The sequence below is a fragment of the Hoplias malabaricus genome, chromosome 2 (assembly GCF_029633855.1).
Source record: "Hoplias malabaricus isolate fHopMal1 chromosome 2, fHopMal1.hap1, whole genome shotgun sequence".
NCBI lineage: Eukaryota > Metazoa > Chordata > Actinopteri > Characiformes > Erythrinidae > Hoplias > Hoplias malabaricus.
Window position 1 is genome coordinate 27,247,457 of NC_089801.1, and position 24,983 is coordinate 27,272,439.

The 24,983-nt window shown below is 37.7% G+C and overlaps 1 protein-coding gene across 4 annotated transcripts in view; it reads right to left on the bottom strand.

Annotated features, from left to right (window-relative positions):
* pisd (phosphatidylserine decarboxylase) overlaps window positions 1-23,879 on the bottom strand; it is a 36,235-nt gene extending 12,356 nt beyond the window's left edge. The window contains exons 1-4 of one of the 4 annotated variants that reach the window (XM_066659783.1): window positions 23,794-23,845; window positions 20,720-20,793; window positions 20,006-20,160; window positions 3,547-3,712 (exon numbers count right to left, since the gene is read on the bottom strand). In XM_066659783.1, coding sequence (XP_066515880.1) covers window positions 3,547-3,712; window positions 20,006-20,016 — 177 coding nt within the window. In that variant the 5' untranslated portion in view covers window positions 20,017-20,160; window positions 20,720-20,793; window positions 23,794-23,845. Of the gene's footprint in view, window positions 1-3,546; window positions 3,713-10,522; window positions 11,140-12,688; window positions 12,776-20,005; window positions 20,161-20,719; window positions 20,794-23,752 lie in introns of those variants that run through there. The other 3 variants (XM_066659782.1, XM_066659780.1, XM_066659781.1) reach the window with 3 other exon arrangements.
* Between the last annotated feature and the right edge of the window lie 1,104 nt (window positions 23,880-24,983).

A 24,983-nucleotide genomic window follows, 5' to 3' on the forward strand; every position in this document is an offset into this window, starting at 1 on the left:
CTCTTTACTTTGAGGGGAAATTAAATAAGAGAAATTCTTCATATTAATGGTTGTCAGATCTAAGACCACGAAAAATCTTGGGAGGGAACTAAGAGGAATTTAGTCTAATATCCCAGTAAAGACATACAAAACGTAGGCATGTTGTCAACTATGTGTATATCTAAATCATTTTTATCTCTAGCACTGTCTTAACATCTTACCTCATCATTTTTTATCACTTTTTTATGCACTTTCCATCCAGAAGAAACTTATTATTCATACCAGAATTCACTATAAAGTCATAATTTGCTATGTGAAAGGCAAATTGCAGCAGGTTATAAAACTGCCTTCACTTAATGCTAATTAAATTGTGAATCTCAATCTCAAAGTAATCCTTCCTTAATTTGAAGCCCCCATTTCATATAATTTATTACCATATTTCTTTAAATGGGCTCAGAGAAAATGAGGACACATCCCACATGGAAGATTTTGTTGCAGCAAGTGTTGTTAATACAATTGGTTGATGTAGAGTAAGGGGTAACATTGTTTTCCTCTGCACAGCAGACTCTGGTTCCTTTCCCATCTTGGGCAGGAACACCACACAAGCAATAAAGAGTCCTTCCTGTGCTAGCCTGTCTCTGTCAAATAATTAAGAAAATCCTTAATACATCTGCTTAATTGTCTGCTAAATGTTGTAAATGTAAACACAATTTCCCATCTTTTTTTACATTGGGTTTTATTTAGTTGGATGGAATGTTTGTTGTTTTACCATTTCAGTAAGGCATGCTAATGTGCAAAGGCAGTTGATAAATGAATATAGGTGTTTATTAAGGGCAGATGCTTTAAGCCTAGCAACAGGCAATAAAAGTGACAGGATGTGAGGGATGTCTCATTTCATGAACACTTGTTTGGTGTTGATTCCTTCTTTCCTCATGTCCTCAGGGAGAGCTAAGATGGGGAAAGGTGATATGGAACGGAAATGAGGATGAGCAATTCAATTTACGAGACATGGAAATATTTCAATTCAAAAATTCAATTGAACTGGTCATTTCTACGGCTGTGCAACACTAAATGAGTGGAGAGCCATTTGAGACTGAGATATAAACGGCTAGAGGTTGAACCCATTATTAATTTTATAGAAATATATATTCTCATTAAAGCATTGCAGTCTGCTGCCATTCACATTTCACATAGAAAGTGTGGAGGAAGTAGAGCAATATATCCACATCTGATGCTCATTTTCAAGAAGATTCCCATACATTGCATCATCCGAATCAAATACAGTTCATATGTCTCATAAAGTCTCATAAAACACAAAATTCTGCTATACATTTCTCTTAGAGTCTTGTCGGTCTACATAGTGATTATCAGAACTAGTAATATTACTGTTTCACCTCTGCACTGTCTGCCTTTCTGCATTTGTATATCACTGCATTTGTATATCACTGGCAGGGTGATGAGTTTGATAATGTCATTTAAAATCTGTTATAATAAATGGCATATGTATGTAGGGTTTATTATGCTTTCACTATTGTTTTGACACTGTTATCGCATAAACCATGTAAGCAAGTTTAGGGACAATGTCATATTTAATATAGATATTAAATAAGCATCTAAATCACTGTGTAAATTAACTATCAATTAATGTCTGTCTCATGCTATATCAGCTTATATCAAAACTGACAATATTAATAATATTACCGTATTGCTCATTAGTATCTATTCAGAAAAAACTGTATATTTATACTAGTATAGCTACTGTAAATGTATTTGCATAACTAAATTGTTGCTAGTGCAACAGTGTTAAATTATACAAATTTACATTATACATAACACTGGAGCAAATACACAAATAACATTCAAACTGCTCTGATGTAAAAATTCAGTATCTGAGGCTTTCTTGGCAGTTCTGCCCTCACTGAACAATTAGAGCATGTATAGAGCAGTGGCCCGGTTCGGAAGCTGCAGGGACCAAGCAGACAAAGCATTCCTCAGTTCAGTGTGCCCCAGCAGCACAATGGGTCTTTTCACACAATGCTGGGGAGAGGGTATATGCAGGCAGCCATCTGCACCGGCTACTCATGCCCTCAGTGCCCCTTGGTGCAGGTTTCTTTTAATGATGAAGTACTGAAATTATCCAGGGGGCAACGGTCTTGTACATTAAGTGCTCAATGAAACAGCAGGATCAACAAGCTCATTTTAAAATATATGTTTCTTTTTCAGAACCACATTCTGAGAGTGAAATTTACTAATCACACTTTATTTAATAATGATTTAGAATGTTTTAAAGAGGGATGAATGCCTGTAAACTAGCAGTGTGGTGCTACATTCAGTGCCTCAAGTCCTGTGCCTGAGGTGTCATATACGCTGAATGATCAATGGATTAGGAACACCATCTCTGTATCTACACTTATTGTCCATTTTATCAGTTCCATTGACCACGCAGGAGCACTTTGTAATTATACAATTACAGACTACATTCCACCTGTTCCTCTGCATACTTTCTTATCCCCATTTCGGCCTTCTCTTTAATGGTCAAGACCCCCAAAAGACCACCACAGAGCAGGTTTGATTTGGGTGTTGAAACATTCTCAGCACCACAGTTTTTAAAGCCCTTTTAGTGCCACTGCTGGACTGAGAATGGCTGGAACCAGCCAACAGCATCCCGTGGGCAGCATCCTTTGTTCATTTATGTTGGACTAAAGGACGACCAACACAAACTGTGCAGCGACATATCAGCTACTCTCTCTGACTTTACATCTACAAGGTGGGCCAATGAGGTAGGTGTGTAAGTGGACTCTCAGTGTTTAAAAAACATCCAAAGCACTGCTGTGTCTGATCCTCTAGTACCAGTAAAACTAGCACAACACCACCACGTTAGTGTCACTGCAACACTGAGAATGATTCACCAACCAAATCATACCTACTCTGTAGGGGTCCAGTATGGGCCCTGACCACTGAAGTGCAGTGTGAAATGGGGATAAGAAAGTATGCAGAGAAATAGGTAGACTATAGTCTGTAATTGTAGTACTACAAATTGCTCCTGTATGGTCAGTGAGGCTGATGAAATGGACGATGAGTGTAGACACAAGGTGGATGTTCCTAATCCAGTGATTGTTCAGAAAATCTTTTTGCATCTGTAGAAGAATCTCTTGGCACGAAAGTCCTTGGGTTGAAAATCAAATGTGAAAAGTAGGAATGCACTGATATGGAATTTAGACCAGTTCACTATACTGTGATTATCTTATTGTGGCCAACAGTGACACCAAAAACAGATTTTACACGTGAACTTCAGTATATATCAGTAAAAAATACAGCATTAGTTAAAATATTGCTTGTGTAAACATAGTTGAGATGAAATGGCTAACAGTAGAATACATCATTTCACTGGGACTTTTGTTTAAACCAAAAAGTGATATACATGCAATAATTGACTCTTTTAAAGTGAAGTTATCTCTGGATACTGAGATTTAGTACAGTACAGTTCAGCTCACTCGCAAACACACACACACCCACAGCCAAACATGATGTAATTTTGATTTTCAGAACACTGTGCCTTGAACTTACACTGCTGGTGGGCCGCCAGCCCACCTTGGCGAGGGGCTTGAACACTCCAAAGGGCAGGATGTAGTAGAGGAAGGAGAGTGGCCATGAGCGCAGGCGGGCAGTGGGCCGGGACATGCAGTTCAACTGGCCGAGGCGCCGCCGCAAGGCCAGCTGTGGGAACTGCAACCTGCACAACATGCACAACAAGCCAATGAGGCCCAAAGTGCAAGGAACACCAACAGAGAACTTTCACAGGACACAGTGATGGACATACTGAAGGCAGGCTAATCCAAGACAGGAAAAGAAAGTAAACAAAAGACAAACACACACGCACGCACACACAGAAACTTTGCATTTCTGGCATAGTTGGAAGAGCGAGATTGAACAGCTGAATAAACAGAGATAGAAAAAAGAGCAGAATAACAGCTTGGAAATACAGCAGAAAAACAGAAGCAGTAAGAGATCTCCACTATTACTACTAAACGTCCTCCGTGAACTCAAGCATCACTCCTTCCTTCCTTCAGCCCCTCATCTACTGCTTACTGCCTAAACTGACTCTAAAAGAAGAATCAACAATTCACATGGCAGCTCAAAAATAAGATCTAACCCTCTATATTAGCTTATTATACAGTTAAGAATACAGATATGAAGTGCTATTTTTAAATTTTACGGAATTAGGCAAATGCTCTTATCCAGAGAAACTTTTATTCATGTTATAGAACTAGGTCAATGTAGCTTTAGGAGTCTTACCCAAGGACTCTTGTAGCCCTTTTCCACCAACGGCAAACTGGTTTGGTTCCCCTTTCATAAACCTAATTTGGAAATGTTCAGTGCCTTTCCATCAGCATACACTCACTTCGCTTCTAGCTGGATGTGGTCATTTACAGCACGTTAAGTAAATAAATTAAAGGAAATAAAACAGGAAAATGCTCCATTAGTTTGTTTTTTGAGGCTGTGTTAAGCACGACATTAAATGCATTGGCTACTTCTTCACTGTTCACAAGCTCAGTAGGACAGGTCTGTACTCTACAATATTTATCATATATTACCATGACCTGAACCGGCTGTAAACAGTGGATTAACCTTGACTCTTTCCTGGCTCTATCCATTTATCACCGGCTCTGTTACTGAATTTAGCCACAGCAACCTGTTGCAACACCCCCACTGATGATGTATGCTTGGTTCCCATCAAAAACGATGGAAGCATGAGCCGGTTTAATGGATAGCACCAATGTTCCTTCGGGTGGAAAAGGACTGTTACTGTAATAGCATGATGTTCCAGCCGGAGCTGGGAATTCAACATCAGTGTTCTGGGGGAAGGCAGGGGTGTTACCCAAGGTTGGACAGTATAACATTTTATAATACCATTATAAACATTAACATTATGAAATACTTCAAACGTTACACCTGTAACTGGTAATATTTTGGGTGTTATGAAGCCAAGGTAGCACCAGGAACGCTAGTGGAGTGGGCTGAACGTATATGTAATGTGGACACTAGTGAAACAGATTGAGCAGGTTTTAATAGAACTGGGGAAGCTCGTGGAGGAGCATAGTGAGTGTCAGTTGCACAGAGTTCACTAGCAAGTATAACACACTGTACCTGCTTTTCTCAACCTTCAATTTTGACTGTGTCTGCTGTTTCCACTCTCAATGCGAACACACGGTCCAGCTCCACTAATAGCGCACAAAAGTCCCAGATGAAAAATACAGACTATATCTCTTATTGAGGATTTTTAGATGCTAAGAGATAAAGTTTTTGACTTTTTTGCTCTAAATATTTTGACTTTATTTCTTGAAATATTCCAAATTTATTCTCTGAAGTTTCAGACTCTGGATCGTAGCCACAGGTAGGCCTGCAAACAGGACCACTCCGTCCCCCATCCACAGTGTGTGAGTTCACCCATGAGGACAAGTTCTCCTTGGCACAATCTTGAAGTGTCGAACTCAGAGCTGGAGAGCGAGGCACAAAGGCACAAACCTGCTGTAGCTTTGTTTTTGTGAAGCACATAAAGTGCATCACCCTCTGTCGACAAAGTGAAAGCAAACCGTTCCTCAATCACTACCACAACCACCATCGAAATATTAAACTGGACACACACTTTTACCTACGCCAATGGTGGTAAATGCTGTAGAGCCGAAATTATTTAGGGCCAGCTGCGATTTTATTTCTGGCCTCGCCACAGTTCTGACTTTAATCCATGATAAGCTTTGTAACTATCGCTTTTGTTTTTTTTTTATCCGCAGACTCACAAAGACAGCACACAAGGGGAACACGGCACCCTGGTTGAGAAAGGCTGTCCCATACTATTACTATGTCAGTCGCTACCTGCCAGATCTTGAACAAAAAGGAAGGTGAAGAATATCTATTTTTAAAAACAATCCCAGCACATTAGGGAGCATATGTCATTTCAATGGGTAAATGCAGATAAACTAGGAACCTGAAAACCCATCAGTTCTATTCAACCTCAGGACAATTCACAACAAATGGGGCATCAGTGATGCTGGATAGGAGCCAGAAGAGCTGTGACAGCAGTCCACCAGCACTCAGCTTTGCATGGTAGATCTGTGAGCTATTTTTAGCTACAGTGCAGGAAGGAGGTGCCACTAGATCACAGCTGTAGGCCAGAGACTGGGGCAGAGCATGCCGTGATTTGTCATGTCTGGAGCGAATGGCGGCTTATTTCGCAGATAGAGGAGTACACAGTGTGAAGATGGGGAAGCTAGCTGGCTAAAGCCAGATTAGCTTTAGTGTGTCAGTTAAATGGGTCATATTTGAGTCCGAAAGTGATGAGCCAGCACTAGTGAAGCTGACAGGGGAAGTACTGGACAGTAGCCATGACAGCTATCTATAGGTGCTAATACACTGTGCTCTCTAATAAGGATGAGACCTAGCACTTAGTAGCGGATAGCAAGGACTTAAGACACTGACACACTTTCTCTCTTTTGCTCAGACACACACCTCAGCTTGAAGCGGATGCAAGAGAATGCTATGCCTATGCTAAAAAACATTCCCGTAGTAACTGACTGCAAAAAAAGATAGAGACCAATATTTCAGTATTTACTTTTGCATTCCAAATGGCTAATAACTTCCCTTTGGAGTGTCAAGGGGAAAAAGCCTATATTTTACTGAAGATTCAACAATAATAAATAATATACAAATCTATTATTTATTTCTGCTCTAGGCCAAGTTGTGGAAGTTTTTCTTCTCATAACACAGCACTGAAAAAAATGCACTCTGTAGGAGTCTAGGAAACCATCCCCCACCTTGATTTCAGAACAGTGATGTAAAAGTAAATTACGCTCTGCAGCTGTAGGGGAGCCCATGAGCAAAACTACCAAGATTATTAATATTATTTTAAAATAATTTATCTTCTCAATGTGTGGTGCCTGTATAAAATTATATATTACTTAATAAATACAAAACCTAAATACAGTAATATAAACATGATATTTAAAAAAAAATGCAGTAGATATGTTGTCAGATACTTTCCTTCCAGATGTTCTTGATTGTATGGATTTCTTAAATCAACAGCTCACATAATTTAACATAATGAAGTCATTATTAGATTTTTTTTAGTTTATTAAATATTGGATGACAAAATCAAATTATACTGGACTGCCACAAGGAGACATTTGGAAACCAACACACATACAGAAAATCACTATTTACTGTTCTGATGATATTTCTTTGTAGGGTTTTTTGTTTGTTTGTTTATTTCTCTCTTTTTTGGGCAAATAAACATTTACTGCTCAGATGAATAACTTTCTCAGGTGCCTAAAACATTTGCACAATACTGTGATTAAATCAAAAGTGTCCCTGACAATCAAGTAATTTTGCATGTATAAAATACACAAGCCTGAAAAATAGTTGCAGTTAAAAACCCAATGCCATGGCACTGGTCCTAAATCAAATATAGCCACAGTCCTTAACCAACTCTCCAGAAACCTCCACAGGGCTTTAAACCAACTATGTCCCTTCCAAATTTATTGCATCTTACTAAGTCAACAGAAAGTTGATCATTATCATTCTGACCATAATGTAACAATCACCTGACAAATCCTTAACTATACTTTATATGTCACCTGACCGTGCTTTATCACTAATATGACCCTGGCTGCATTTATTCTTGTATCATTATAGATCTGTCTGGGCAACCACAGTCCTGAATGAAATGAGTTGAATAAGAGGTTCCACATAATGTCCTGATAGTGTAAACATAGCTGGGACAGTGAGATTATTACCAGGAACATTGATTCAAATGGTGCTGCTGTGTTTCCCTGTAACTTGATCTGAATAGCGGCTGTCTGCCACAAACAGATTCAGTTATTTTGCTAGGACTCACACTTAGCTGCCAAAATGGAATAGTAGAACTGGTTGCTAAAACAATGTTGATGATTACAGTCATAATGATTCACTTCATGTTTCACTCGTCCTGTACTGCTTTCATGTGCACACTCTGCTGTTCAAATCCTTGTATTTAATATGAGAAGATGTGAATAGACAATTGTACATGTTAAAATTTCAGTCTACCCTTTGTCAATTTGCAGCACACTCCGATTCCTTTTTCTTTTATATTGTATTAGCTTTTTTTTTTTTTAACCTTGAAGTTAAATATGTGTTAATGCCTCAGTATTCATTTGGAAGGGAGCTGATGGGGTAAATTTGGGGGAAATTAAATTTTGAGTTTATGCAATAAAACTGAGACCACTTGAAAAAAAATTTGTCATATATATAATGTACTTGCCTATTTTTTTCTTAATTTACAAGATCGTAAAAACTGGATAACAGCCAGTCAAGATAAGACATACAGGTGGTCCTCGAATTACGACGTTGATCCGTTCCCATGTCGCGTCGTAAACCGATTTTCGGTGTAAGTCAGAACATACATACATACTGTACGTAAATAACATACTGTAAGCACTTATCCTATCCTAACACCTATCCTCCTCTGTCCGTGGCGTAACCGCCGCACACACCAAACACGAAGTTTGCGTTACGACGTTTACGACGCAAAACCACTTAAGTCGGAACATGGCTTTATACAGTAAATGGGAGATGTGTCGTAACCACGAAACATCGTAACTCTGGACTGACGTAACCTCAGGACCTCCTGTATAGCAAAACTGCACACCTTTGAGATTTTTGTATTTCTATTTTTATATTTTATTTTAATATGTATTTATACTTAACTTTTTTTCAGTTTAATATTTATATTTTTGTTGTCATTATCTTATTTTATATTTTACTCTTATCTTGATGTATGTATGTATATATATATATACACACACACACACGAGCACAAATCAGGGCTATGTCCAATTCCATAAGCAACAATATTAAACAGCATGTCAATATGGTACTCCACTATTAGCAAAGTATTTATTATTATTGATTGTAATAAAGTAAGTGACATGACCCTTTGGACAGTTTCAACTTGCTCCGTGTATTTAGTATTTTAAATGAGTGAAAAAGTCTACAATCATCAAGTCTAAACATAAGAACATTTAGCACTTTATTCCTATTTTTTATTATACATTTAAATGTGCATACCCAGGTAAAATGTGTAGCTTAGCAATTTTCAAATGGCAACCAAGCAGAATGTATATTATTAATTCAGATAATAGTTTTAAATATATATATAGAAAAACATCTATGTCTTTATCGCCAAAATAGTAACTTTTCAGAAGTAAAGAACCATACATTTTCAATGGAATTATTATATTATTATGTATACATAAATGAATATTTGGAATACTTCTGTTTACCCAATGTGAAGGACAGCTGCTGTGTTCAAATGATGTAGGAAACTAAAAATCAGCTAAAATGGAGATACATGTTTTTGTTAGGACAGCGAAATATGTGGTTAATTTGTAGACTATTTTTGCTTCCATGACACTTATGTTTGCTATATTACCTGACTATGACTCTTGAGGTGACCGGCAGTGCAGCTGTCCTGTACCAATCACAAATGATGCTAAATGACTACTGCTATGAAGATTTTATTTGGCAATGGCCCTGAGCAGGGTTGAGGTTCTTTACTGTGTTAAAGGCTTTACTGCCCTTCCCCCAGCCTGTCCGGCACAGCTGAAGAGGCGTGAAGAGCACTGCAGCTCACTTATTATTCTCTCCACACAATTAAACGCTGGGGCTCTGCTTGGCTTGAAGCTAGGAGCCCAAAGATCAACAGTAAATCTGACGAATAAAGACGACTGAACAGAAACAAAACCCCCCTTTCCACCTGTCACTTATTCACTGTACTGTTTGAGCTGCCATGCTCCCTTACAAGCCCTCTCCTTCATTGCGGAAAATATTTTGCCAATAACTGGATGAATAGAGGCCTGCCTTTATTCCCTCCCTCTGACTTGCACACTGAAAAACAACAGGGATCGGTATTGCAAAGCACTGATCAAAGATAAAGGCCTGTGTGAAGCCTAGTTCAGGGCTTGCTAACGTTGGTGGCACTAGCCCACAGTGCTCACAACCTTCCTGGCATAAGCTTAACGGCATTATGCCTCAATTAGGCCAAATGCAGTCCTGCAGCTTTGTGTTCAAATGGAGAGAGAACCAAAACAGAGCCAGGCCACACGATCAGGCTACATACTGTGTTCTGGGCTGGATATGTACTGCATATGTACTGCACTGAAAGGTCTATGAAAGTAACCCTTGGATAAGAGTTACCTCTTAAATGGTCTTTTACTAAATTAACTAAGCATCATTTAAATACACACAAACGCACGAACAACTCATGTCTACAAATCATCCCAGATCCCTTCCTCCATCAACATTAAAGTATCTTGGGCTGGTGATCATAACACACTCTCAGCCTGAGCTGCTTATCAAAACAAAATCCTCAGCGTACTATTCTTACATCAACAATCATTCCCGATCCCTTCCTCCATCAGTGCAAAAGCAGTATGTCCTTGTATCACAGTGCACCATTCAGCCTGCTGCTCTATTCTAGCATCACTCTCTCTCCATCCCCCTCTCTAGGTACCTGAAGCGGTTCTGGTGGTGGAGCTGAACGGCGCCCCCCGGGGCTCCGGGGCCTCCACGGTTGGCGCTGCTGACGCCGCCTGCGGGCCCCCCTGCCGCTCGCGCCGAGAAAGAGGAAGAGGAGGAGGAGGAGGAGCCGAGTGTCCGCAGGCGCCGAGCATCAACCCTGACTCTGTGGAGATTGTAGCAAGAGGTGGGCCTAGGCAAAGCCCTGCAACATCTCACCATTTCCCCACCCCGCTCCGGAGCTTCTGCTGCTGCTGCTGCCGCTGCCGCTGCTTCAGGTTCCGCTGACACATGATCACTGTGGAGGGATTAGTGTGCTCCAACAGCTTTAGCCCCCTCTCTCTCGTGCGCGCTCGCCTGCTCTCTCGTTTGCTTCCTCTGCTGGCTTGCTTCAGTCTGTGTTTCTCAGCTGCAAAGCTCCCAGCCCAGCCTCCCATGGTTGGTCTGTGGTCAAACTGCTCAGCTGTCATTGGCTGCCTCTCTGGTGACTCCACCTCTTCTGGTAAAGCTCCTGACAAGAGACAAGTGCTTGGGCGCCTGGTGCTTCCAGAAGGATGGTGATAGGAAAACTCAGCTTGGAGCTGGGGGATGGGACGATGGCTTTTATTTTTTCTAGAAAAAGACAATACGGTCAAGCATGTGCTGCCTGGAACCCTGAACTCGCTCACCCCTCACTTCTTTCTTTCCTGTCTTCCGTTCTTTTCTTTCTATAGCACTTTCTACTAAAAAAAGACCCTGGCTGCAACTATCAAAAAACTGCTAGGGCTCATAGGACCCCTTTCTCACTTTCTTGAACTGTGCAACACTTACAAATAGAGCAATATCATCCATAGGCTATCAGCTATTTACAGTGCTCTACATTTGACTGAATGATTTATTTCAGCTTAAGATTTTTAAAGATTATGTCCCACTGTAATTGATTTATAAGTTGTAATAAAACATTTTTTTAATTTTAAAATATTTCATTTTAAATATTAAAATTTTTAAAATATCATTTTGATTGGGATTTTATTATTAATTTTCTTTCTCTGTAACTGTTACATAAGTCACAATGTCGCAATGACATAGGACACTGAAATTAACCACTAATCGCAATAAATTAATACATTTATCTTTTTAAATAAATACTGTGGCACAGTATGTGTCCTCAAATTCTCAGCAAAAGTTTTATTTTATTCAGCTAATATGTGTATTTCATATAAAATAAGGGCTGGGCAATATGACTAAAATGCATAACATGATATATTTCTTCGTATTGTTTGATATGATATAATTCCGATACCAGTATGAACAATATAAAATCCTCAGAAAATCTGGTAAAACAAACTATGTGATGACAGAAACAAGAACAATATTATTTTGGATTTTAAAACAACCTAAAAGAATGCTAGTCATTGCTTGTTCTTGTTTATTATCATTGCTTAATGATTAGTTGTGACATTCCTTAACCATATAGTAAAGCTTATTATGGTCTTAAGTATCATTAATTATGTTCTCTTATTGTAAAGTACCAACTAAATTTAAAACTGAGTGGAATGAACTGACACTTGTGCTCTGTAATGAACATCAGTCAGTAACAGATACAAATAATGTATATTGAAATATTGAAAATGTGTTTAAAAATCATATAATTGTTATAGAAACATATTATATTGTGATATATATTGATATTATTGTCCAACCCTATTTAGAATATTCCTTTTCAAGCTGAGAATAATACACAAGAGTGTTTTAGAAATGTGTTCATCAAGTTACAACACATAATGTGTCACATCTTCCTAACCATTGTAACTGTGTTATAGAGAAATATATAGTTCAATGTGTTGTACATTGACAGTACTATAGAAAAAACATTATGCGAGGTAAAGGTGCCTGTCATTCTAAACAAACTGTATAACATTATGCAGGACATAAAACATATCAAAAATACATAAAGCTCTGAGAAATTAAATAATACTGCCATAGCCCATTTCATTGCTTTTTAAAATGTGTACACATTACATCTGAACATTTAAAGGATTACATCCAAATAACATATTAACACACAGCCTACACATATTCTTCATCATTCAACATCTCTCAATACTTTGAAAACAATAGAACCATAAAAACAACCACAATTTTAAAGAAAAGCAAATTATATTAAAACATCTGAACTTACTTCAACTGGAATTCCTTTCACACGAGGTGAAAAATGATTTACAGGAAGTTCGAACCCTTCTTCCTGTCTGAGCTGGCAACTCCGTCCGTATTTGTACACTCTGCTCTGTCTACATGAGGTCTACACCCTTTAACTGTTTCTACCAGTGACATCACCACACATCAGCCTGTCCGAATTCTCTCACTTCCTATGTGGCTTCCCTGTTGATCCTTAGCCAACAATCCCTGACTCAGTGATCATAAGATCAGTTCAGAAAAGAATCCCCTTACTACCGAACAGTCAAATTAGCTTTTAAAAGACAAAATCGAAAACATACTATGTAATTATTAAACCACAAATATTAACTGTCTGCCAGTCAACAGCTGTGGAGAAATAAAAGAAAAGGAGGAGGCTCCCTTTGGGTCAAAAGTGTTGCCTTGCCGTCCAAAAACACAAGCATATGACATTTTATGAGGAACTAACAGAGGCCGGTACGCAAACAATAATTTGTTATTAAAGGAGCAATCATAATTTTTTAAAACAAAAAGGCAAACTAAATTTCTAAAAGCAATATTTATTATTTTTATTTATTTATTTAATTATTCTTATATAAACTGTAGCTCAATATGAAAACTGCTGTAAATTAACTAATATAAGCAGGTCTCCAACATCAGGGAAGCATTATTAAAAATACCTTTAATATAGGAATTCTGAGACATCCAGGCCACTGTCATTGTGACGGCTTCAAGATCGTTGATCCATTAATGTTGTTTCATCTCATTCTGTTTAATAATTTACCTAAACTATGGAGTCAAAAACAATGAGGACCCATAAGCAGGAAAATTATGCATCTTATATATTGACGTTGTCCAATTAAAAATATGTTTCATCATGTTCTGGTCTTTTTGAGCAAATTAGAGTCCTGGAGCTTAATTTATGAAAATAATTATGTCAGTCACACCTGCAATATTGGTGAGATTTTGGGCTTATCATTCAATTGTATAGAACACATGCAATAAAGAATATACAACTGTAAAAAGTGCATTGAAATGGTAACACAGTGCATACAAATGAACAAATTGTCTGCAGAAAATGAATGCTATTCTTCGCCTGCTTGAGCAATGAGTGAGGCTTGATTGTGGTAGCTCTGGTAGGCCTCAACGCTGCCAGCCTGTCTCTGAGAACAGTGCAAGACTGAGCTGACAACTCATTACAATTCTGCACTGGATTCAACCCACTTCTCCTATGAGAAGAAATCTGGCTATTGTTCCAGGGCTAGCAAGTGCAGTAGGACATTTAGAATTTTTTATGTATACATTGAATATGTTTTTGTTATAGAGAAGGCAAATGGTGGAAGACAGATCTTGTGTGTGTGTGTGTGTGTGTGTGTGTGTGTGTGTCTTTGCACATTATTAACCTAGTGGGCAATGTGTGGCAGCAAGCTGCTGAAAGTCTGCCAGAAATGTTAGGTTGTGTGTCACTGTCACATGCTTCCTTGTGGCAGTCAAATAAAAACTAGTTTTAGACTATAGCCCCAGTCAAATAATTGAGCCTGCTTCCTGTAAATTATCTTTGTTAGCAACAACAATATTTTTGTTAGACCAACTACAATAACGTGAGCATTAGGCATATTCAAAGCACTATTCAAGATGATTTGAAGTTATCCTGATAACAAAATGCATTTTTAAAAATTATTATTTTGTTGGTTGATGTCCTAGGTCATATTAAAAGGTAACACTCTGGATGGTAAAATAAGGCCTGTCTGCATGCTTCAAACCGGTCTAATGTGCTTATGAAACCCCAATGTCACTAAATAACCTCAGGTTATATTTCCCCACCCTAAGCTTCAACAATATATCCTCAACTCACCAATGATTTCTAATTCACACTTGCTTTAATATTGTCTTTGTATCTTCCTCAGTAAAGCCAATATTTGCTTCAACAACACAAGCACAAACCAGTTATTTAACCCTTCCCAAGAGTTTTACGGCAGATTTAGAAAGCTATTACACTTGGTAATTGTCTTTGGAACAGCTATGTTCACAATTATTCAAACCCCATTGCAAATTAGGTTTATCACCTACCCAGACGTTGGGATATTTTGTAAAATGCAATAAATGAAAAATCTGTAAAGAATCCCCATGTTTTCACTGAACAACTTGATTGCATTTTGTAATTGAAAAAACATTTAATAATTGATGCCTACAACACACCAAAAATGTCAGCACATAGGTAAGTTGACCACTGTGTTACATTATCATTCCTTTTAATCACACTGTTGAGTGTGAGCCTCTCAAGCCTTTGGAAACAGAGGACACTAACTGTTTAGCAAGTGGAATTTTTGCTCATTCTAATTTGATACACGACTTCAGCTGCTCAATAGTGGTTGTCATTGCCAGATTCTCCTTTTCCGGATGCAGCATAGGAGACAGGATTCACGGTGTCTACAAGGCCATGCTGTTGTAGTATGTAGCATTATCTTGCTGAAATAACCATGTACTTCCCAGGCAAATATGTCTCACTGAAAACTGTATGTCCAAAACATGGTCACTGACACACCCTCCCCAGTATTTTGGACAATCTGAGCTGAACTTAGAACTAGACAATTGGTTACAGTTTCCATACAAATTTAATGTATGAATTTCTCCTTGCATATTAGAGTTTCAGGTTTAATTTTCTGATGTAATTGTGGATTCTATTTAGTGATAATCATGATTTTTTTAAGTACTCCAAAGCCCATGAGGCAAAATTTATCACCATAGCCTCATTCAACATTGGTGTCCAGCCTTACCCTACAAGAACTAGTATTTCACCAGATTTCCTAACTCATTTCACAAGTAGCATAAATGATAAAATTATTCGCAATCTTGCATTGAAAATTTTTCAGTTTGAACTACATGCCAATTCTCTGAAGAAGTTTGGCATAAAGTGGTGAGCAATGGCTTATTTTTGCTTGTAAAGACTGAGCCCGGTGTGAAAAGTCCTTTTATGACTTACTATTTGCCTGCTTGTACTGTTACACATAACATAAATTTTCTATAAACCCTTCAACTTTTTTGTAGTGTATTGCAGGCATACGGTTTATATATATATATATATATATATATATATATATATATATATATATATACACACACAATCAAGTTGGTCAGCAAAAATATTAAATTAATATTGCTTTAAATCAGGGTGTTCTATATGTTTATTATATGTAAATTATATATATGTAAATATAAATTATATGTAGACCCTGATAGGCTGTGTATTATTTCATTCACTGGACCTGATTCATAAACTGAGCTTTCTCTCTGCTTGTTTGCATGCCTTACATAAGATTTATGAATCAGACGACAAGTGACAATGTGGTTAAATCTGCCTAGTTTTTTTTACACAACTTTGATGAATAAGGGACACTGTCTGCTTTTGGGATGTGATTACTCAGTACTTTTATAGCCCAAGCAATTATAAGAAATGCACACAGACTGTACCATCACAGGTCTACACTAGTACATTTAAAAACTCCAAATATACACCTGAGTTTCTGAAGCCTGTTTATTAAATGGTTAATATGATCTTTTTATGATAAACATGTTCCTGGCACTATGAGTTCCAGTGAAGCTTTAAATCAGACTATTCCTGAATTCATGTCATATCCATCTTATAAAATGATGCATTGACTGAACACATACAAGATATTTTTTGAAGGCAATAAATTTGATACGCTACATGGAATTACAACGTTATATTATTAACCAGCAGCAAGAGCTTTTTTGTTCATGTTTTTATACTAAAACTGTTAAGGATGATCAATGATGGATGACAAGCACACTTTCCCAGAGATACAGGGCATTAATGTTCTGCTTGAGCTAATGAGATATTGTAGAATCGATTAAACTAGATGCAGAAATTCATTTTCATTTTAAGAGTAGGTTTGAACTGCTACAACAAAGGATGCAGGAAATCGACAGGTCTCCATAGTCCAGAGACTGTCCACGGTGACATGGGTCAAAATGAGTGACTGTCAACAAATCCACGCTGGAGGTACGATGTCTATCTGCCGCTGTCTTTGTATCCTACAACAGATAAGGTAGGGCACACAAGGTTGATAAGACCTAAACTGAACCAGGGAAATTCCTCAAACAAAGGCAGCCTATCAGATGTCATTTACAGGCTGACAGAAGCTCACCCCACTCTCAGGTCATTCCAGAAACAACTACAACTGTTCTGACTGGCAAAATGCCTGAAACAATTCTAAAAATTGCTTAAGAAACTTATACAAATATTACAGCTACAAATCTGATTAAATACTAAGAATCCAAGAAGTTACGGCCCCGTATGGTCTAAGTTTGTGGGAATGTGACATTTGTACATTTATACAGAAGGCAAAATACTGTAAAGAACAGACTTACAAAGTCCCTATGTTTCTGTAGTTTCTCAAAAATAAATGATCTGAATTTGATTTTGAAGTGGCAGGGTAATGATGCAATCTTGTGTGATGTACTGGGTAGTGCTTCCAACTGACTAATATCTTTTGTCAACATTTGGTCATGTTTCAGTGGCTACTGCACTGAATGATCACTGGATTAGGAACACCTACCTTGTACCTACATTCATTATCCCTTTAATCCGTTCCACTGACCATACAGGAGCCCTTTTTTCTCTGCATAATTTCTAACCACCACTTCACCCTGTTATTCAATGGTCAGGCCTCCATTGGACTCCCACAGAGCAGGTATGATTTGGGTGGTGGATCATTCTAAGTGTCGCAGCAACAACGTGGTGGTGGGTGTGTTAGTGTGTGTGTTACACTGGTATGAGTGGATTAGACACAGCAAGGCTGCTAGAGTTTAAAGACCTCCATGTGATTGCTGGACTGAGAATGGTCCACTAACCAAAGCTATCCCGACAACAGTGTCCTGTGTGTGGCCTCCCATGTCCACTGACGAAGGACTAGAAGACGGCCAACAAACAGGGCAGCAACATAGGAGCTACCATCTCTGACTTTACATCTACAAGGTAGACCATAGATGTAGGTGTGTCTAACAGAGTAGGACATCGTTTTTTAAATCTTCAGTAGCACTGCTTTATCTGATGCACTTGTACCAGCATAACACATACTAACACTCAACCACCACATTGGTGTCACTACAGCGCTGAGAATGATTATTTAAAAAATAATAATAAAATAAAGGTCTCCACACTAACAATGAATAGAAATAATATGTGCAGTCATGTAGGGCAACCGAAGTAAACCAAATGGAAAAAGTATAGCTGTTAAAGCCAGAGGCATGATGGCACATATTTAATTAAAAGGTTAAGATTAAAAGGGTGTAAAAAGTCAGTGAATTTAGTGATGTAATATTCTAAACACATGGCCACTTTGACCTTTCCAAGCTGAAAATGCTCCAAATGAATGTTTACATACTGTGTCCTAGTGAAACATGTTGCATCAGCCCTTGCTTCGCTGAAGTAATTCTTTTTCACGTATCAATAAACCAATTACTACTAGGTATTTTATTTCATTTATGGTTGCAGTTTTATATACTGCAACAGCAAATGACACGTCATAACACAATGTAATATTCAGTTGCAGCAACAATATTTCAACATTTGGCTTATCAGAAAACAAGGTTGAGTATCAGTCAATCTGAATAAAAGTGTGAGGCCTATATAGTAAGAACACGCAATTATTTAAAAAAATCCCCACTCAAAACTGTGTTTAAAGATTAACTTTTCATGGACAGTTTATTTGAATGATATACAACAAAGAGTTATTAAATAATGATCTCCATGTTTCTACAATCACTGTCCATTTGATCTGCTACTCTTACCATATTGATGCACTTTGTTGTTGTACAATTACAGTTAGTTAGTGTGTTGCGCTGGTATGATTGGCTCAGACAAAAACAAATGAGGAAGAGAAAAATAATAATTAAATATCTGACAATTAACAAGCCCATAGACACACAATGATCATGTACACTACCACACCCTTGTGCAAACTTTAAGTTATGCTGCAACACAGACAGTCCAGTTAAGCCAGCTGCAACTGTCCTACTTTAAATCCCCTAACTTGTTATAGGATTCACCCTAATTCTGAATATTTTTAATAGTGGTGTCAAGAAACATTAGGTCTATGCTATATTGTACTGTTCACAATATGTATAGAATTTGTAAAATAATTTTGTGATTATAGTGATATTCTGACTTCTTTACGTAACGATTTCAAGCAGTTATTTCTGACATGGCGTATGTTCATCACGTGAGTCATTTAGGCACAGCAGCAGTACACTGTAACAATTTGCTTCAAAAGGGGAATGAATTCAGTCGTGAACCACTGTAACTGTAGGATATGAAAGAAGCCTGTAACAACACAAGGGGGAAACACAACTAATCTGTTTCACCACCTCAAGTAGAAGCACCTGGTTCAACAGCCAATGAGCTCTAACCCAAGCAGACTGACTGACTAATAACATTTGTGGTGTATTTGTTTTGTTATTTACTGTGAAGCTTTTACTTTTTGTATCATTGCTTACTTTTGCTGTTTATATGCATGCACTAAATATTCTGCACTTTGGTTGTGTGGTAGATTCATATGCTACATTATTTTATACTAAATCAGAATCTTGGTAAGTTAATGTTGTTTACAAAATAAGTAAGTGTTTACAGATTTTATTGTTGCTTCTTCTGAATGTCTGAAACTTACATTTGCAGTCAAATAAAACTTTAATAACTAAAACCACCTGATATAATTAATATATTAAATAAAATGTATTTTGTTGCAATAGCATGTTCTTGTAATTAATAAAAGTATTCAGTGATTTTTCATATCACCAAAGATATTGTTATCACCAAAATACCCTGAAGAATTATAATATTATTTTAGGACCATATCGCCCACTCCTAGCCAACTTCAACACTAGTTTGAAAAAACCCTGTTGAAGAGGACAGTCAGGACTTAAAATTACATTGTGCACACTCTTTCACACACACACACACACACACACACACACACTTTGAGCCTCAGTTCTGTATGTACAACATCTCAGTATCCAGGGACATTGGCAAACTCTGTGAAATTCCATTTCAAGAAGTCAAGAATCTGCTTCTGCAACAGAAGGGTATTGCACACAAGGACAGCAAAAAGTGGAGAAAGACTGGACACATGCTAAAGATGTGCGCCTGAGTATTGAGAATAACCCATGTTCCACTGTGCTGATTTTGCAATAGTGTCTGCTCAGTGGCAGACTGCTTAAGCAAAACAAGCCAAAACAAGTTGAAATCAGAAGCACAGTATCTACAAATGGAAGGCAAAGTCTTGTTTGTAACCTCAGGTCCTACCTCAACCTCATTGGCAACGCGAGGAGGAACTTCGATGCCCAGCTTCTCTAGTTCTCTGTCCTTATAACGTTCATACTGGTTGTATCCAAAGTAGCCACTTCCAGTTGCAATTAAAAGAGGAAGAGTCCTCACACGGGCTTGAAGTCCTGGAGAGCCTGAATCAAAGTAAAAGACAAACAAAGTTTTCACCAACAACAGACCTATTCAAATTTCTAAGGTAAATGCCTAATTCAGAGGTAGTCAAAGCTTGGATGCAGGTTCCAGGCCAGGATTTTAAAATGGCCAACCAGAATGGCTCTATAGTTGCAGCTGTAACGTACCTGAGTGGCCAGGTATAGAACAGTGATTTTGAAATCATGGCCTGGAACCTGGAAACTGGACCAAGGTCTGGATTTGAAGACATTTGGTCTAATGTATTAATCTATTAGGAAGGTGGACAAGACGAAGTGTTCTAGTGTGAGACGCTTTAGCACTGTCAGGACTAGGGCTGAACAATCTGAAACTACATCCTGTATTTATCACTCCAGCACCATCCAGATCCCAATGATGTATTAAAATGAAAATTGCCACTGTCATCCACTGGTTAAAGTAAGGAACAGTATATAAGTTGTTATTCAGTTTTTCATTTGAATGTGACGTTCAACACCAAATCAACACAAAATAAAAAAGTCATTTGTGTTCCCCTATAAAAAAAAAAAAAAAACTGTTACTTGCCTTTTGCACGAGAGGACAGTGATATCTGCTGGTTCCATCTGGGGAGTCCTTGGAGACGGAAGAGTAGGAAGCCACTGAACAAAAAAAAATTCCATTTGAATCAACATAAATTAAGAATTTTTTTTCATGCACTAGGAATTACAATCAATAATTAGAAGCAGCTTCAGAGTTTTTGAGGCAACAATCAACTGAATTTATTCTGTAGCTCACTGAATGTTTAAAGGGGATGTCTACAATTATGGGGAAACACTGTTCTCTCTAGTTTGTTACGTTCGGAAGCTCCATGTGTTTTAAAGTGGAATGGTATGGTCGAGGGAAAAAAATGACAATTGTTTGTACTTAACTGAAGTTATTCACTGTTGTAACTCGAGTTGTTAAGTTTTGTAGCACTTTCGGTAATGCAAATATAAGTCAACATTACCCACCTATGGAAGGAATAAACCAATATCCTCATCTCTTCTACAGCATTTAAGATTTGTTATTTTGGCTCGTGGGCTCCCCCTACACTGTCAGAAAATTTGTCACTATTGTGGTACCCTCAAGGGTACATATTTGTATCTTTAATTAGGGAACATAATTGTACCTTATTCTAGCTGTAGATTTTAAAATTGTGCTGATTTCATACACCCCATTTTATCTCAATGACTTACATTATTTTAATTTGACACAGTTCTAAAACGTATAATAGAAGAAAATAGGAGAACGTAATGTACCTTTAGAGAACACAATTTTTAAACACTATTGTACCTTTAAAAGGTATATTTACATTGTTTGTACCTTTAGTAACCAATAATGTACTTCTAACATACAGTTGCAGAGTGTAGTTCACTTTTATAGCACTGTCCTGAAATCAAGTGGGAGAGGAGGGCATAGCCTCCACCGAAAGTTACATAGTGCTGTTTCTGCAGTGCTAAACCTGGAGTCACAAAGATAGAGGCCCTATTCACCCTATTACAGTTCAGTGAAGCACCACAATAATTTTGAAGCTGTAATTTTAGTGAAAAATAGAAGATTTAGGCCCAATCCGACCCTGGGGCAGATATTCCAGAGCTAGTGCTAGACCATGAACTAGCCATAACATTACGCAAACAAACACTTCACCAATCCACATTCCATTCCACATCTTACATTGAACCTGTGGCAAATTTAGTCTGTAACTAAGGCCACAGACACAGAAATAACTGAGGCTGTCTGTGTTTTGACACCCATCTGGCATTTTAGGTTAGGGAAAACAGAGGTTTTCGAAAAACAATCTCCAAGGGGGAAATTTTCAGTATCTTTTTTTCGGATCTTCATTATTTTTTTGTTTGCAGGCGAAATGGAGATTAGGGTAAACAGCGTGTGTGTGTGTGAGTGAATTAAGTGTGTGATTGAGAGCGAGAAAGAGAGAGAGAAAATAAGATAGCGTGGGTTTTTTTTAAAACACTTGGTATGGACAAATATATTTTGAAAACACAGACAAAACCTGTACATTTGTGTAGCCTATATTTTTAGCTGTTTCAATAAGTGAACTGTGGTCTGTTTCAGCCTCAAGATGTGGACCAGCCTATCGTTATATGTATATATAACGTAATACATATAATGTAATTCAATCTAGCGTTCCTTTATGGTCATAATAAAGCCTTGACAAAATCAGGACGCATTGAAACACACTTGTGATGTTGTGAATATAGCTGGATTAATTTTTAATGTATCCACAATGCAAAATCAATTAGCAAGATTCCAGCCCGTCCTCAATACCACGTTTAAAGGAGTTTAAAGGCTTAAAGTAGCAGACATTGTCTACTAATGGTTCATTTTCATTTAATGAAACTGTCATTTTACTGACACCTAGTGGTCAGTACGTAACAGAGTTTCTGTATTAAAATCATTTTAAATCTGGCCAACCCCGTGTTGTAACGCAAGACATGGACCATTAGCTATCTCATTTAGGGACTACAAGGCGATTTAATTCTTCATCTCATTTAAGAAAAAACAACCCCGTCACTTATCATAAATACTCTTTACTACTTTTTTGGCTCTAAACATTTCTTATTGCTCTTTTAAGTCTTAAAATAAAAATAGTAAATGAATAAACTGGGCGTTGGGGGGTGGAGACATTCAGAGGGAAATAACCACTGTAGCTCAATGATTTGTTAAACAGCTTTTACAGTTTTCACAAACTAATATTTACTATTATTATTTGCTAACACTTATACATCTTTTGAAATTATGAGATCAGAGGCCACATTTTTACTAATTCAGTGGAAATCTATGCTATTTTTTATATATTAATTTTACATAAATATAAAAAACTCAATATTCACAAAATGTAATGCCTACAGCCCTTTGTTTTTTGTTCTCCGTTGCTTTATCAGACTGGAACACTTTTTTATTAACCATGTATTAAGCTTTACTGATATGTAGTGGCTTGGAGGCGTCAAACATTCTGGAACCTGGAACTGTACATTTAACCTTCTGTTTAATTTAATTTGCAATTTAGTTCGATCTTGTAATTTATAAACTAAATTTACAAGATACATACATACACATACATATATACATACACACATATATATATATATATATATATATATGATATGTTTATTTTGCTATTGAGGGGGACAGTTTGCTACTTTTAAACATGTATTTTTTCTTATGAACCTATGAAGGTTTTATAAATCAGGACCCAGGCCTTGTGTTTTCAGAAGATGTCTGGACAGGTTTCCAGATTAAGAAGATTCTTAAAGTAAGACTCCTAGCACAACACATACTTCGCTGTAATTCTATTCTTGGTTAAATATAAGGGCTCTGTCCGAGTATTAAACCAACTGGACCCATGTCACATTTCTCCAAAGGAAAACTCAAACAGCAACTTTAAAGGTAACTCGAAGGCAGATGTAGTTCCTGTCTTCAGCTCCCTCATGCAGTGATATCAGCGAGTACATGTCGTACTCAGATTCAGTTAAATATTACGCAGCTTGCTCAGTTACAGTTTAAGGACGGAGTCGCATTAACGACATTACAGGTTATAACACAGCAAGAGTCAATCACCTCAGTCCTCTTCTCGCCCCTGGAAACCTGGAGAAACACACCTTGCTCAAGGGAGCAGCCATTTTTCCTTGAATTGCCGAGGGTCGTTCACTCGCTGATCTCCAGTAGCTATGTCCTAAATTGTGCATAAGGGATATGTCTGACTTCGATTTGTAGATCCGCGCTTATTTTGCTGGTCCAGATGAGGTCACTAGACCTGTGACGCCATCTACTGCATAGGGGTGAAAATATAGTTGTTTTATGTTTATGTTTATGTTGTTTTAATTTGACATGATAATGGCTCTGAAGGCAAGCCGAAATTATTCTCCACAGACGGACAGAGCCTTTTTTTAAATAAAAAAACATGAATTAACCTATACATATGTGCAGTGTTTTGAAAATGCTAATATATATATATATGCCTGTGAAGGACTGGCGCCCCCTCCAGGGTTTATTCCTGCATTGCGCCCAATGATTCCAGGAATTTAAAAAGAAGAAGAAGAAAAAAAAAACTTCTTCTTTTTAAATTACTTATAATGGAAAAAGTCCCCTTGTGGATACTTCTCAAATGTGGTTTTTACTGGAGATCAGGCCGATTATTGTGGTGTCATCAGCATATTTAAAAATGACACTGGAGTTGGGTCTGACTTGTGCAGTTATGAGTTTACAGGGCTGTCCAGATTGAGTCCAGTAGCAGATTGAGCACACAGCTCTGAGGGGCTCCAGTGTTGAGGGTCAGTGAGGAGGTTCTGATGCTGCCCATTCATACCACCTGTCCTCAACACATCAGGAAATTCAGAATCCAGCTGCACTGGGAACTGTTCAGAGCTAGATATGAACTATAATGTGCTTGTTGATTTTTTTTTTTGTTGGTTCCGTAACTGCAAAGTATCTCTGTACGACTTATTGCTGTTTTTGCCTCATCCCTAAGTGAGCCCTAAACCCTAACTAAAGGCGACTTGTTTCTGGCAGAGACATTTGGGACAGGTCCCTGGTTGTATTTGTGAGCACCCTTTGGTGCATCAAGATTCCGGTTAAAGCAAAAGTAGGAAAGACTGGGTATTTGTGCTGTTGGGCTACCCCTGCAGTTATACTTACATACAAGTTTTCCTCCAAAAGGTACATGGTGCAGTGTCTGCAGTGCTGAGCTCAGAGTAGCAATAACAGAGGTGCTGTTCTCCCTATTATAGGTCAATGAAACATCAGAATAGTTTTGAAGCTGTCATTTTAGGGTAAAATTACTACCAAGTGA